Source organism: Dermacentor albipictus, chromosome 1 (assembly GCF_038994185.2).
Source record: "Dermacentor albipictus isolate Rhodes 1998 colony chromosome 1, USDA_Dalb.pri_finalv2, whole genome shotgun sequence".
NCBI classification, from domain to species: domain Eukaryota; kingdom Metazoa; phylum Arthropoda; class Arachnida; order Ixodida; family Ixodidae; genus Dermacentor; species Dermacentor albipictus.
Window position 1 is genome coordinate 372,509,714 of NC_091821.1, and position 15,979 is coordinate 372,525,692.

General features: G+C 48.3%; 2 protein-coding genes across 2 annotated transcripts in view; both read right to left on the minus strand.

The window, feature by feature from the left end:
* LOC135904071 (uncharacterized) overlaps positions 1 to 15,979 on the minus strand; it is a 592,735-nt gene that overhangs the window by 490,045 nt on the left and 86,711 nt on the right. The gene's annotated exons all lie outside the window — the stretch shown is intronic.
* Positions 2,896 to 4,251, minus strand: LOC135905479 (uncharacterized). Its single transcript, XM_065436439.2, has 2 exons — positions 3,567 to 4,251; positions 2,896 to 3,494 (listed from the first exon to the last, which is right to left on the minus strand). The coding sequence occupies exons 1-2, from the start codon at positions 4,238 to 4,240 to the stop codon at positions 3,314 to 3,316; spliced, it is 855 nt and encodes a 284-aa protein (XP_065292511.2). The 5' UTR covers positions 4,241 to 4,251; the 3' UTR covers positions 2,896 to 3,313.

Below are 15,979 nucleotides of genomic sequence, written 5' to 3' on the forward strand. Positions count from 1 at the left end.
TGTCTATACTAAAAATGGCCGCAGAGGCTCCTTCAGCAAAATCTCACGGCATTTCTGAAAGGGTTCTCTTCGTTTGCATCTTAATATTTCCTTAACCTCATATTAATGCTTAGGTCTCAATTCCAATCGCTTCTCTCTTTCTCTCTCTCACACATAGAGGCAATTCGAAAAAAAGCCTCCAAATCTGTTACATCATTTGCAGGTAGGACAGAACAGGGAAAACAGCAAGCTAACGAAGGGTAGACCCACATTCTGCTCAAGTTTATGGATAGACGGAAAACGTACAAATTTTTCTGAAAGAAGTGAGAGCGCCATAATGTGCTAGCAATATAGGTAACAAATGTGGATTAAAAAGCAATCAGACGACAAAGCACGCTCAGTGACGTGAACTTGCCCATGAGCATGAGGTTCCATGTTCATCACCTTACTATACCTTAAATGAAGAACGCGAACGACTCGCAACAGTCGAAATCGCCTCCACGTGAGAACGGCGACACCGACGCGGGCAGGACGCACAAGTTGTCTCTTGTATTCCATTGCAATATATTAAAGTTATTATGCTACTATGATCATAATGCGGCAAGTTCGCGCTTCCCCCTCCGCCTCTGCCTTCCCGCCTCGTTCTGCAGCATGCATAAAATTACACTTCCATGGGATAATTACAGTTACCTAAACTTAACGTAATTACAGTCACATATATTCAGTCAAATAGTCGGCAGTGACAGCGAACACTACAGTGTCTGTCACTTTCAAAGCAGTCCTGCGCTAGCAGAGCAGGCTTTTAGCAATACTATGGAGCCGCTGTCACTGGTCGCCTTTCGACTCGAAGGAATAGCTGAAGGTGCCGCTGACAAATGCGAACGCTGCCGCTTTGTCATCATCATCAAAGCACGACAGCATGACAGCACAATTACGAAACCGCATACACGGCCGAGCTGTCGCCAGCAAGAGTGCGTTGACGAAAGCTGCATAGCACTCACGAGACCATAAACTGACTCGATATCGCAATTGCTCCATCGTCGTCGGAGGAAGCATTTCGGGGCGCTCCAACTCGAATTTCAGCAATCCTAAAGAACCAGCCGACAAGTGACAACAACGGTAAGAAAATATTTCGGCTTGTGAGAGTCGGTGATTCATTCCGAAGCGCCGTAAGCTATAGCTTTGAAGTGAATCGGAAAAGGCCTAGCGACGATATCGGCGGCGCCGAACGATCGGAGGCGGTGAGGCTGCCGTCGGTGCCAGAGTGACTACTCCTCGGTCGCTGATTGGCCGCTTCGCCGTACGCCTGCCGCACAAATGGGTCCCGGGCCCGTCCTCTCAACGACAAAGAAATCTCGCCGTTCGCGAGCAAAACCGCCGTCGCACGGGGGCCCGCGAACGGCAAACGGCGTGCGGCGAGTTTCCGTGCCGGTAACGTGGACGGGCCTTCACATTGAGAAAGGCCAAGCGAACGAGAGACCGCTCCGAGCTGCCGAACTATGCGACTATGCGAGGAGAGAAGCGGATAACACGAACGCCACATATCTTGGTCCCTTTCGGAGTCGGCCGGCTAGCGCATGTTACACTCAACGTGTAAAAAGCCCGTCCGCACGGCAACTCGCCGCACACAGTTTACCGTTCGCGGGCCGCCGTGCGGCGTTCGTGTTGTCGACTTCTCTCCTCCTGTGTCCGTGTCTGCACGCCTTACCCCTTCCTTGCATTAAGAAAGGATTTCTATATGCCTGTAGCTCGCTCATATAGTGGAGGTTATGCTCGGTCGCTCGGCTCAGCAGACTGCGTAATCGGTATTTCATCGCTACACACCATACGTCACGTTTTTGTGCTAGTGTGCTATGAGGCTATTTTCTCTCCTCCGCTGTGACTGTCGCGCTAGCGATGGGTCTCAACCACGAGAAGGAGCTTTTAATGACTTTTTGGAGCTGAATTAAAATTATGTTGAAATGTTTGCAGCGCCCAATACCTCGTTGTGGGTGTCCTTGCATACGGAAGCAGCCTACAACATACTTTTTATAGCCTCAAAATTTGGTGTCCCAACCCCTTTAAAGAAAATAGTTTTGGGCGGTTTTTATGTTGTGTCGGTGATGCTCTCTTATGGTGCAAAAGCGGAGAGGCACGACGTCTTTCTCACTCCTCTTTTCTATCCTACAATTCGTTTCTCGCCACTGGCTTCATTCATATTATTCTGCCTCGACACTGGTTTATGTGTAAATTGCAGAACGTGCGATTAGCCAATTATTGTAACCGACGCTCAACAGGCTAGGCACGATATCGTCCAAGCGCATAATTCTTTCGTGCTCTGTATGCAAAAAGGCTGAACGCTAAATCCTTCAACTGACAGGCTGCGGGCCTAATGTTCGAATCGTCGTGGGGCACCGTGACATTATTACTTTATAATATCCTAGTGAAGCACTTTGGGATTCCAGCGACCAAGAGAATGACGAAGGAGCCGATAAAAGTTATCATTGTAAAATTTGTTTACTTGACTTCAGGACCTGCAATTTTTCTGACCAGAGGTTTGTATGCTGCTAAATTACCAAAACGTACAAATGAGTACTCATCTTCATTGTTTTAGCGCTTGAGTATGTGAATGTACTACTTGTTGAATGCAATGACAGCTGCTCACGCTCCATCTGGTTAACCCTCTTGTATGTTCCACCACGTTGTATTTGCGCAGATGAATAGGGTAGTACGTACCACACTTCTCGTATCTATCTTCTTTGTTTTTCTATGATGTACAGCATAATGCATGAGTAACTTTCATCTCAACCTTTACCCAAGAAAAAACAATGGAGAGGACATACTTAACCAACATTCTTACTGACACATTCCATCAGGAACCGTTGCTGAGCGCTTCCTGCAACAGAATACATTTCTACGCATTGCGAACACAACACGTTGAGTTTCAACCAAATTTTTAATACAGTATTGAATCCGTAGAACACAACAACAGAAATTCGACGTCTTCGGGTACTTTCAATAATGCCTATATACGCTACCTGTCGCATAAGTTTCCAGACCGAAGCCTTCGATACCTAAATGTGCATAATGCCTTGAAATATTGCGACTCACTGCACCACTGGTTTAATTTTGTTCAGTAGAACCCCAAGTGTAAATGTACTGCTACAGTTGCCCGGTTTCAACAACTGTTGCACCGTCGCAATATTTTATGTCATGTACAGTGACGCGCGCTTCGGCCTGGAAATACTTGCAGCGAATAGCACATAGCTCATTTCTGTCGCAAGGGCACTTCCAGAAATTTGATCAGGGAATCTTTGGTCATCCCGCGGCTGAATGACTCAACATTCACAAATCATCAAAACACACCGAATCCTTTGAAGAAGTCTGGGTGAAACCAGCCGAACAGTTCGCAATCCTCGAATTCACCGCTGTTTTCGAGCGCATCTTCGATCACAACTGGCCCCGCGGTACACTCTGGTCCGAAATGACCTCTTCTCCTGCACAAGTAGCACATTCTCTCCTGCGTAGGACAGCTTCTGGAACCATGGACAATGTTGCATGCCGCACAAGTTGTTCCTTGATCAAGATTTCTCTCAAACTGGCCATACCTTTTTCGAATGCGCCGCTTCCGAAAGTTGGGGTCGTTGTTGTTGCTGTTGCCCAAGACGTGATTTCCGAGCATCCCATCGTCCGCAGCTCTGCACAGTTCCTCAACTTTGGCCATTGTGAGGTTTCGCTGGCCAAGCATAAGCTCTCGAAGCTCGGCATTGTTGGTGCCGAATATCACCTGGTCGCGTACCATGACGTCTGAGGACTCGCCAAAGTCGCAGTTGTCGGCCTGGTCCTTGAGCGCTTGCAGAAACTTTCGATGAGACTCCCCGTCCCGTTGCGTCCGTATTCGAAACAGGTACCTCTCGTACAGGTCATTGGGGCGCTTCAGGCCATCGTCGTCAAAACTGCTGGCGTCCGACATTTCGCTCTTCACTTCCTCTTCGCCGTTGTTAACGGGGCTGTCACGGATGGACGAGGAAACGAAAAAGCCACAAAGTGGAGGTATGGGCTGCAACCTTACGTTACCACTAGCTGCTTTGGTATCGGCCACTTCCGGTATCACTTCCGCATAGGCCTCGCGCTCTTCGAAGCCTCTCGCTATGTGCTGCAGCAAGGACGCGTGGACCAATTCCATCGCGATTACATAAGCTGTGGGCAAACAACGTAAGGCCCCTTGCCGATCGTCGAGCGGTGACACGGTGGTTTCTTCCGAGTGGTAAAACTTTCTCATGGAATAGGAACCCCGTTATATAAGCTTCGTTTGAAAGGGTCCAAGGCTCTTCCTCTGGCAGCTGTGCCGAAAGCACGGCACATGTGTAACCCTCAGCTTGCGCTCGATTGGTCCAACAACAGGAAGTGAAGGCTGCAAGGTCTCGAGTCCTCCAATCATGGCCACTGTGTGACCGCGTGTTTCAAGTGCACTACCTAGAGGACACATCAGTAACCTCGCCACACGATACAGAAATGAAAAAATAATTCAAGCGTTACACCATCACCTCGGGCAGCCATTTCACTCTGCAACTTCGTCACAGAAGCAGCAAAACAACACGCAACAGCATTGACCTGATTGCGTTGATTCCAGGTCGAGATCGATATCTTTAAGGACAACGCTGGCTTCTGCGTGCACTGCCATCAGTGGGAGATATCTCTGGCAACGTCTTCCGAAAACCGGCTCCTAGAACTGGCAGTCGACACCCAACGTTCACTACGTCGTTTCGATTCAGTGCCAGAAAGAAACCTGAGAGCGAAATTTTCCCGCAATGCGCCGGAAGGACTATGGTCCCGTATTTCCTAAAAATCTTAAGACGTTTCGGTGCTCACTAATGTTATGAACTTCTCCTTCGGTGAGAGATGGTCGCTTACAACATTTTCATGGCACTTGATCACTTGTCATTGCAAAATAAAAAAAATGCTAAAATATGGGATGGTGAAGTACGCGCATTGAAACGTGTTATGCTATTTCTGAAGCGAATGAATGCTGTTCCGGCTTAAGAGTATTCAACCAATGACAGTACAGCTGCAGAACAAATGTAAGTGTAATCCACGTTTACTAGATCTTCTGATATCAAATAGGTATTCTTTTACCGTGATTCGAGCCCGATTCCTGCCCCAATCGAAGTATTGACGCAAATGAGGCCCCCATTTAGAACAAGATAAATATGTGGCCCTATCTCTATTCCAAGGTTCAGAGAACCGATGTAGCACCATGTGGGTAATGGCGCCACAAAAGGCAATTCAAGATTACTTTAGAAAGCTCCTCGTTGAGCGAAATTCATGTAGGTTTATAATACAGAATTTATATCCTATTGTATAGGGCGTTTTCCTTAGCTGTGCCAATTTTTAAGAATTGTCCGTGGCAGATAGCACAATTCTAGCCCCCTATGCTAAAGTACATTACTCAATGAGGCAACTACTACTTCTACAAGAAATCAAAATACTTAATTGAATAAATAATTACATTAATTAGCTTTTAATTAATGTAGTTTACGGTACGCATTTCAATCTACAAATTGTAGTCACTTAGTTTGCAAGGCATAAGTGAATTGTGAGGATGGCACTGGTTTCGGGATATGCGCCAACAAATTTGGGGTAAAAATGCAGTGTTGTTTCATTTATTTTAATGAAAACACTGTTTTATGCAATGACGCCAATGCACATCGTAGGTACTAATTAATTAAAATGTTAATCATACCAAAACGGTAATTAATGTAATTATGTTAATTCTCCAATAAGCATTTCGTATTCTCTAGAAGTAATGGCTAATTCATTCAGAAAATGAATCTGCGCAAGTTAAAGTTACTTAAGTATATTTATTTGCTTGCTTGCTTGCTTTTGCGTTCGTGATGGCAGCCTGCTTTCCTGGCATTTTGTGTGTGTGTGTGTATGTGTGTGTGCCACACACACACACACACACGTAAAGAGAGCAGATTCATTTTCTTCTAGTTCAGGAGAAAGTGCTCTGTGGTGGGTTCCCAATAATGTTCTGCCATACAATTTTCGACGCCTGTCAAAGCTAATTAGGAATCGCAGTTAGACCCTAAATGGGAAGCATTGACCGCGATAGTAAAGTATTAGAATGTTACACCAATTAAGGCTCAGTATAAACTTATTGAAACTGTAAAGTATAATTAATTAACTAATTAGGTCATTAATAATAATCATAATATTTAGCTAATTAAGGAAAACATTAGCTTACAAACTCTTGGCTGTGGTCGTCATACGCCCAAGGACACGCATGACCGGAGTATACACTCAATGACCACGAGCCCATGCAATCATGACGCTCTAGTGAGGAGGTGTGCTAGCAGCGGGGAGCATGCGCGCTTGTGTGTGTGTGTGTGCCAGACACACACGCACACACGCGCACACACGCGCACACACACACACACACACACACACACACACATACACACACACACACACACACACACACACACGTAAAGAGAGCTGAAACTTGTGTTTGCATGTGACTGTAATCTCAGGACAAGATCCCACCGAAGGCCCGGGCCCAAACCACATCATCTACGTTACCAGCTGTCCGACCGCAGCCCAACGCGCATCTCAAACACGAGCTCTCGCGCACCCACGCTCCGCAATGCGACGCCCGCGGCAATCACCGCAAAAAGCTAGTTGGTGTCGGCACAATAGAAACATACGTGCGACTGTGACCAACAGGTTAGAGCATCGGGTTGCTGCAATGGGTTCGATTCGAACACCGTGCATGTAATTCAGATAAGTTTTCTAAGTAAGCTATCGGCAAGGCAAGCACCCACGGTCAGGAAAGTCCGGAGTGGTTCACAAATAAAGCTCTGTTTAGACCAACGGGCATGTGCGAACTTGCAGAATGCCAATCCAATTAGAAACAAAGGTGTCTTCGCAGACGAAGGAGCTGATCTGCTTTCCCGCTGATACCGTAAACGAGAGTAAATTAAACTCTTAGAATAAAAGGTAACAGGTTCAGTCACTACATTTATTGCCCATTACTGCGATTTTACTAGCTGTTTTACTACATTCGACAATAAAAAGAAACGTTCCACTAAATTAATCTGGTAGCGAATGCCACTATACCGGTGTCATTACTATGTTTTTTTTATTTATTGATACCTCAATGGTCTCAATAGGAGATTACATGAGAGGTGAGCACCTGAAAGGCCGGAATGATAATGATGATGATGACATCACAAAGATAAGTCAAAACACTCGATGGCAGATCTAAATGAAGCTGCATCGCGGATGAGTGCAGTTTGGTCTCGGAAGTCCATTTCAGTCTCTGGCACTTCAGACAAAAAGTGACTGCAGGAGCATAGGAGTGCGGGCTTGTGGAGGGATTACCGAGTTCGGATGGCCTGTTCGACGAATACGATAGCCAGCTGGGTCAGCTGGTTTTCACGTGATGCAGAATTTAAAAAAAAAGCCTGTGATAGAGGCAGAGGCGAGAGATGCGACGACGAGAGGCAAGAGGCGACAGCTGTAGTCTAGATTTTAGTGAAGAAACGCCAGTTTGCTACGAATAGTCAAAGAATAATTTTGAACCGATTCGAGAGCTTTAGTCAGATTATAGTGGTGTGGGTCAAAGATAGCATATGCATATTCAAGTTTTGGTCGTACAAGCGTTTTATAGAAAACTGATTTTACGGATGGCCGTGCCATGAAGAGATTGCAGCGAAGATAACCAATAATATTGTTTGCGGAAATGATTGTATGGGTTACATGATCTGACCAAGACAAATCTTTGGAGAGGGGAATACTTGTAGAGTCGGTGGCAGATGTAGTACAGTTATTAATCTTGTAAGCACTGGGAATGTAAGTTCGATGATGTAATGACACCTGTGCAGTCTTGCTAGTACTCAGGGACATGAGCCATGTAGCAGACCAGTCTTCAATATGAAATAAGCCGTCTCTTCCTGGAAGAAAGAGACGGCGGTGAGGAGGAGGAGGAAAAAGTGGAGAAGGAAAGGTAGGGAGGTTAACCAGTTTAGCTTAACCGGTTTGCTACCCTACACATGGGAGAGGGATGGGGGAGATTAAATATGGGGAAGGGGGAGAGGGAGAGAGAGCACATAGCACAGCACACACACATCGTCCGTTGGAGTCCATCAATCTGGCATGGTACGTGACGTCACTCTCACAGCCACTTGTCCAATCCCGTCTCTTTCAAAAACCGAAGTATTCCCTTTGTCGCCTTCACCTGCGATGCCTTCTGTCGGCGGCATGTGAAAATCGTGTCGAGGGACAATGGTCTACTGTCAAGGTTCACTAGAACAGATGCCAGGGACTGTCATTGAACATTATATTCAGGACAGTCACACATAATATGTTCCAGCGTCTCCTCGCAAAGGCAGGCATTACAGAGAGCGTTGTCGGCCATTCCAATGCGGAAGGAGTAAGATTTCGTGAAAGCCAACCCTAGCCATAAGCGATAAAGCAGAGTCGCCTCTCTTCGGCGGAGTCCAGTTGGCATATAGAGATGCATCAAAGATGGCAGATGGTATTGACGGTTGCTCTGGTTGGTCTGGCTGTTTGGTGTGCACCATAGAGATAGCGTGATCTCCTGTGCAAGCACTCGAAGTCTGCTAGCTGCGTCGCATCGTGAAAGCGGTATGGCCTCTTCTTGTGCGTCTTCAAGAGCTGCCCGAGCGGCATTATCGGCGTCTTCATTTCCAGTGACGCCGCAGTGACTTCGGTGAGGTTATTGACAGGACAGTACAGTACACAAATATCAGCAAGAATTCGTATTCTAGAGGCTATAGGAAATGGCAAGTCATTGATGTAGATTAGAAATAGGAGCGACCCAACAATGGTGCTCTGAGGTACGGCAGACACAACGGAGCAAACGGCATATTTATGGTTGTTAGCATATACGAAATGCTTTCGGTTGCAGTAAAACTTCGATTTGGGAAATTGATAGCTATTCAAAAGGCGCAGTGCGACTGAGACGGGCACCAAGAAACAAAAACCACGAAGGCTTGCCATATATGGTGTCATGTAGCAAGCATTTGTGCCTAAATAGGCGGGTTTTGGTGCAAATAACACCAATTGTCATTCAGCGCTTGTGATGTGGTTTCGTGTTTCTTTACGTCCGTCTCAGTCGCGCTGCGCCTTTTGAATGCTCGCGGTTCGTTAAACAGTCGCAGTTTCGCCCGAAAGGCGAAGCATCGATTGCGATAGCGAATTAGTAGACAGCTATACGAAGTAACGATAATAGATTTATCGCCCGTATGAACTTGTAAACATTCGCTTACTGACTAAATTAACGAGCATGGTGTCACGGGCACACAAGCAAACTTGAACACATCTCACTCGATGACCGCGGAAACTCATCAAAACGCTAGAGTGAGGAAGCGCGGCTGCAGCCGCGAGAGAAATTATCCTGGTGCTGCCTGTCGCTTCAATGCGTACTAATTGGCGAAAACACACAGCTTACAAGAAGCTATGAGGTGACAGCACAACTAGACTCTGTACTTGTCGCAGGGCTCTTTCAAGATAGGGTCCACCCCCTCCTCCTCCTTCGCCTCTCCTCGGGGCCTTGCGCGCGACGGCATACGATGCACTTCCTCCCTGCTTTCCTCCCATGCACGCGCGATGTTAAGCAGTCACCATCGGCTAATTGACCTCGGTGCTGCCTTGGCTTCAACGCGAACTATGCGGCATGAACACAGTGCACACGAAGCTATCAGCCCTCAATGTACTCTGCCTCCATCACAGATCGCTTTCAAGGTAGGGCCCGCGCGCCGCACCATACGCAGCCGCCGCCCGAGTAGAACGCCTCCCTATCTACGGTGCCTCACACGCGACGGAAGACGGCGCGCTTCCTCCCCGCTTTAATCTATTTGCGCGCGCGAGATTGAGCCGCCATCGTTGGGCCACCCTCGCAGGCTCGCACATACAGCATATGGTGCGTGGCGACGATGTTATCGCCGTTGGGCTTCATGCGGCGAGAACACAGTGTACACGAAGCTATCAGCCCTCAATGTACTCTGCCTCCATCACACATCGCTTTCAAGGTAGGGCCCGCGCGTCGCACCATACGCAGCCGCCCCCAGAGTAGAACGCCTCCCTATCTCCGGTGCCTTGCAGGCGACGGAAGACGGCGCGCTTCCTCTCCGCTTTCCTCTATTTGCGCGCGCGAGATTGAGCCGCCATTGTCGAGACACCCTCGTAGACTCGCACATACAGCATATGGTGCGTGGCTACGATGTTATCGCCCTTGGACTTTATGCGGAATATCACGGTGACGCCGACGGCATAAGTGCGCCTTAAGTGTCCATATAGTTTCTATGGCAATAAAACTCCCAATACAACTTTCAATTGCTAAATACGGGCTACATAAAGTGTTTTCTAAGTATGAAAGAAGCCCCAGAATACACGAAATATCGCCGCACAACTGGCCGCTCGAGACACTTCACGTGAATTCGCGGGGTCCTTTCATTCTTGAAAAACACTTTTATATACCACGTATTAAGCAACCGAAAGCCGTATCGGGAGTCTTTCATGCTGCTCTGCAATTTTCTCACTGACACTTTTCATCTAATTATAATATTTCATAAGTTAAGTCTACGTTGGAATTAGGCGGAATGAAAAAGATAATTCGAGTATCTCCAAGCGACGGCAAACAGCATTACCTTGGTTTTCACCAGCTGCGTGGCGCTTGCATATATTTAAAGTTTGGCTCAAGTTACTTGGGAGACCGTATATACGGGACAACCGGTACAATTCTGCATCATAACTGGGCACAGAGTAGTCCATTCACAGTGTAAGGTTCAAGGGTGTGTCGCACAGCAGGCACGTCTGGGCTGCTGGCGTTCGATCGGGAGCGATCGTAATCTCTCCGAGCGGTTGGCACTCCCTCCAGGCAGCAGTTATCAAGGAGCTGATCGTGAGCTACAAGGACGCGGCTGTGTTTACGAAAACGGTTCGCTGCTCAGGAGCAAGGGAGGGGGGGGGGGGGCGTGAAAGGCTTTGGCGAGGGTTGATTCGTCTAGCTTTCTGCAGTGTCGAGAACAGGGGCGCAAAGCGGGAGAACTCGGCTTCGGCACCGCGCACTTCATGAGATACCGATTGACGGCGTGCAGCCAACATCCGAAGGCGATAGTTCCGCGCCAACGAAAAGGTGCTTTGCCGCTTTTCGAGTTTGCCCTCCAAGACGCAACTTGGAACGTTGAGAAGCGGAACAGTTGTATTGGTTAGGAAAACTGCATGCGATCGCAAGGATATGGCCTTCGAGGACTTCGATTATTTGACCTGATACGAAGTGATGTTGAAAATAAACAAGAAAGGAGAAAATATTTTGGCGCAACTGAAGACCATGTGACATACGTCCAAGAAAGTAAGGTCACGGCCCGATTCTCTCGTTCTAATAACGGCGCGGCGATAAACAAAAATAAACGAGACATAGAAGTAACAGCAAGAAATAAAAATCTATCACAACACATTAAACCAGCATGGATGAAAGATATCGTCATATACAGTGGATAAACAGTACGAGGCCCTGGTAGCAGTAATTTGTCAGATACTCAACGCTTTTACGGTCCAACTTAATAAACGCTGTTTGTCATTAGTTGCCAGCTCCACTGCCATCACGTTTACAAGTGTTATTGGCCAGAGCCTGTTCTTACAGAACTGGCTCGCGTACAAACTTATATATAACTCTGTAAGCACAAGCCTCATGTTCTTTTCGTTTTCCTTTTGTTTTTGTTTTTTGTTATTTGTTATGGATAATTTAGCCGTTTCCACAATGGTCAGTACCAACCAAACACGTAGAACATGTCGAAGGACCAAACAATACTTCCTTCAAATTGCTAATAATTATAGCGCATTTCCATAATTTCATGTGAAAAGGTAAAACTGCTCTTGCGGATGCCTCCACTTCATTTCACACACGGGGCTTAGCGCTCGTGTTCCGCTCCCTTTCTGCATGTCTATGTGGTCTTGCACAATGAGTGGCGAAAGTGGCTACTATTTTTTCACGCTTGAATATATTACGCGAAGAGTGGGTGAGAAGGAAGGCGTGTGGCGTACTAAAAGCCCTTTTCGATCATATCACCGAGATCGAAGCAGATTTGAAGCTTCGAAGCCATTCCGATGCCCCAGCAGCCACACATGACCCCGTTTCAGTGATGCCCTCCCGAAATCTTGAAGCAAAGCCCCCTTTAAAGGCCTCTTTCTCCCTTCTGCCCCAAGCGTTCCTGAATAACACGTGTGTGCTCTGGTGTGGCAGTCAAGCTGGAATTGATCCGATATTTGCTGTGAGCGCTTATGAATTGCCGCTACCCTGCTTTGTCGACCATAACTGGGGGTGGCCTTTGCGAAGTCCCTTGCCTTTCGCATTCCAATGGCTGTGTGATGACTGTGGTGATGATTGTGGTCGCGAAAGAGCCCTCGAACACGTTCGGTGTGACTGTCTTCACTACAGTGCATGGAAACGACCGCTCTCTACTGCGCCAGCTCGCTTTCATCACAGAATATTGTCAAAACAAGCCACTCTGGAATGCCAACCTTAAGCGATCGTGACAGAACGTGACGAAAGCACTGCTGCAATTATTAAGGACGACAAACCTGATTAAACGGTGTTACGAACTTGTACCGCTGCACCACGATTACGGCTTTGTGGTCCCGTAGCGCTCGTCACCCGTTTCGTGACAGAGCGTTGGTAGCGATGACTCCGAGCCTGGCGTCGATGAGAATAACAAAAGGGACTTTATACATTATATACAGGTTATCATACAGGACATGAACGGGTCGGCACTGGGGCCGAGTGCTCACAACAAACGCGACTGTTCTCGCACGACGACGTCCGGCGAAAACGCGTTACACATCTCACCCCAGTCGGGAGCGACACACTCTCCCGGTGGGGTCGGCAGATCCTGTTTTCGAGCGGCGTGTCGCTGCTTTTATAATCCCCGAGGCCCATTGTCACTCAACCGGCCCAATACAAAGTCAGCACACGACGGTCGTCCGAGGGGTCCAACCAGCGACCGCGCTGGCCACCCGGTTCAAAGTTCGCGCGCGCGGTGACCTCCAGGCAAGGGAGGTGCGGCGCCGGGCCGTCTGGCACACGCGGACACGTCTAAACACGCTGCTCGCCGAGGCTTCTCCCGCACGACGGCGCAGCCTCTTGTCTTGTGAAGGGAGAATTATGGCGCTCGCAGGATAGATTCCGCATCTTGCAGATTCGGAATCCGGGCTTGTGGTAATGGCACAACAACGGCTCCAGCCTTCATTGGTGTTCGTGTTCCCGTGATACATTGCTGCGATAGTGTGCGAGGATTGTGGCCGGCTGAAATCGTGTGTACGTTCGCTTTATCCATTGAGCTCTGCATTCCACTTATCATTGTACGTACCCATCACCCGGTGTAGTATAGCAAACCGGTTCACCCGCTCTGGTTAAGCTCTCTACCTCCGTTCTTTCCTTCCTACCTGTCTGTCCTGAAAAAGCGACTCTTCTACCAATATATATATATATATATATATATAAGAAGCGAACAAACAGTGACACCGAGGACAACAAAGGGGAAATTACTGGTGCTTAATAAATCAAATAAAGCAACGATAAAGTAATGGAAATGAAAGTGGAGGAAAAAACAACTTCCCGCAGGTGGAAAACGATCCCACAACCTTCGCATTTCGCGTGCGATGCTCTACCAATTGAGCTACTGCGGCAACGTTTCGCCATCCACTTTCCTGGGTATTAATGTTTCCTAGTAGAACCCTGGGAGTGTTTGCCAGCGCCACCACTCACAGACCTTGACGGCGGACGTGGAACATCCTTTCGGCCGCAGGCGTCACGAGAACGTTCATTACATAAGGACGATCTCGAATACGGCAGCATTGATGCCTTCAAGTAGCATGTGTTGATTTATTGACCGGTTGCATTCACCCAAAAAGATCACGTTCACAAAAAAGTTCACAACCGGCCCATATACTTTGCGTGCGGCTACGCCGGTCACATCGCACGTTTTTGTAATCGTAAGCAGCCGCCTAGCGCCGCACCACCCGTTACCAGCCGGCCCAACCGTCCATATAACAAACACTCGTCGGATGTGCCGCCGACATTGCGTCCGACGCTAACTACCCGCCGCTCACCATCTCCTCCCCGCCGCTCTCTGTCGCCGATGCGACCTCGCCCCGTCAATCGGGTCGAGGAAAACTAATCGCCGCAGTCCAAGAGACGAGGGCTGCGGCGCCGCCGAAATGTCAAAGTCCTCAACGCCGTGCCTCGAACATAATCGACGTGTTTGTTGACGGTGTTCACGCATCTGCGCTAGTGGACACAGAAGACGCCGTATGTGTTATGCACGCTAAGCTTTGCCGTATACTTCGGAAAGTCACGACGTCCCTTTCCGGGCTGCCCCTCCGCACAGCCAGTGCTGAGAATATTCACCCCTTATCAGCTTGCACTGCTCGTGTTGTCAGAGCCGACGGTCTATACGCCATCGAATTCATAATCCTTTCCTCGTGCTCTCAGGACGTTATCATCGGCTGGGATTTCCTCTCACGCCACAATGCCGTTAGCGATTCCTCATGGGCCGAAATAGAACTTTCGCCGCTGTTAGATTTGCCACTCACGGACATTTCCTTGCTTTTGGGGAAGCTACTTGTCCAAGCCGACTCCCACGTTCCTCCGAACGCGTCAACGGTCGTGACTGCAGCGGAATCTCAGACGCTGTTGCACGACTGTCTCCATCTGACCGCTTTCTCACTCGGGAAGGTCTGCTCCTACCTTTTGCGACAGTGGACATCACGCAGGGCTCCAGCACCATTTTCGTTTGCAACCCGTTCCCATACCCTGTGATGCTGCTCCGAGGGGAATATCCTGGCAATGTAGAAGCGATCGAGGACGTGCAAGTTATGGACGTGAACAATGATCGTTACTGTACTAGTTGCTGTGCGCTCAGTGCTGTTTCTACGACTGACCTATCGCCCAGTGATGGGTTCAGTTCTTCTATTGCCGATGGCCTTACACCGGTCCAGCGGTCTCAGCTTTTGTGCCTCTTAGAACAATTTCGTTCCTCTTTCGATGTAAGGCAATCTTCCCAATAGGCCGGACATCAACTGTTACTCATCGTATTGACACTGGCTCGCAACCGCCATTGCGGCAACGCCCGTACTATGTATCTCCTGCAGAACGTCACGTAATCAACCAAGAAGTCGATGACATGCTTCGCCACCAGGTGATACGACCTTCTAACAGTCTATGGGCATTGCCTGTCGTCAGTGTTACGAAGAAAAGTGGTTCCGTACGGTTCTCTGTGGACTAGCGGTGCCTCAACAAGATCACCCGCAAGGACGTCTACCCTCTCCCTCGCATAGACGACGCGAATGAGAGTGTACAAGGCGGAGAATTTGTTTCATCTGTAGATTTGGGCTCAGGGCATTTGCAAGCACCCATGGCAGACGCCGATCGGGGAATGGCAGCCTTTGTCACAGTCGACGGCTTATACGAATTTGACGTAATGCCTTTTGGACTTTGTAATGCACCGGCAACATTAGAGCGCATGATGGACACAGTTCTACGCGTCTTGAAGTGGCACACGTGCTTGTACTATTTTGACGAAATTGTAGTTTTTGCTCGTGACTTCACCACGTACCTTCAGCGGCCCCAGTGTGTTTTGACGTTTTTAAGAAACGCTGGCCTACAGCTAAACCTAAAGAAGTGCCGATTCGCAGTTCGGCAGCTGACAATTCTAGGTTACGTCGTTTTCAAGGATGGAATACTCCCCAATCCAGCCAAACTTCTGGCCATCACCGAATTCCCTAAACCAACGTCCGTCGAAGAATGGCGCAGTTTCGTAGGTCTCTGTTCTTACTTCAGGCGCTTCAACCACAATTTCGCTGCCATCATATCGCCCCTGACGAAGCTACTTAGAAGCAACAGACCCCTCACTTCGTGGTCGTCCTGGTACGACGAGGCCATCACAAAGCTCCGTCGTCTGCTATATAACGTTTACGCTAATTTTGCACCATTACAACC

Excerpts from the sequence above, each read along its gene's own strand:
- LOC135905479 (XM_065436439.2), bottom strand. The coding sequence starts at position 4,240 with ATGAGAAAGTTTTACCACTCGGAAGAAACCACCGTGTCACCGCTCGAC. Across the intron at positions 3,495-3,566 it reads AAGCGGCGCATTCGAAAAAG|AAGCTGTCCTACGCAGGAGA; the intron begins GTATGGCCAGTT and ends CCATGGTTCCAG.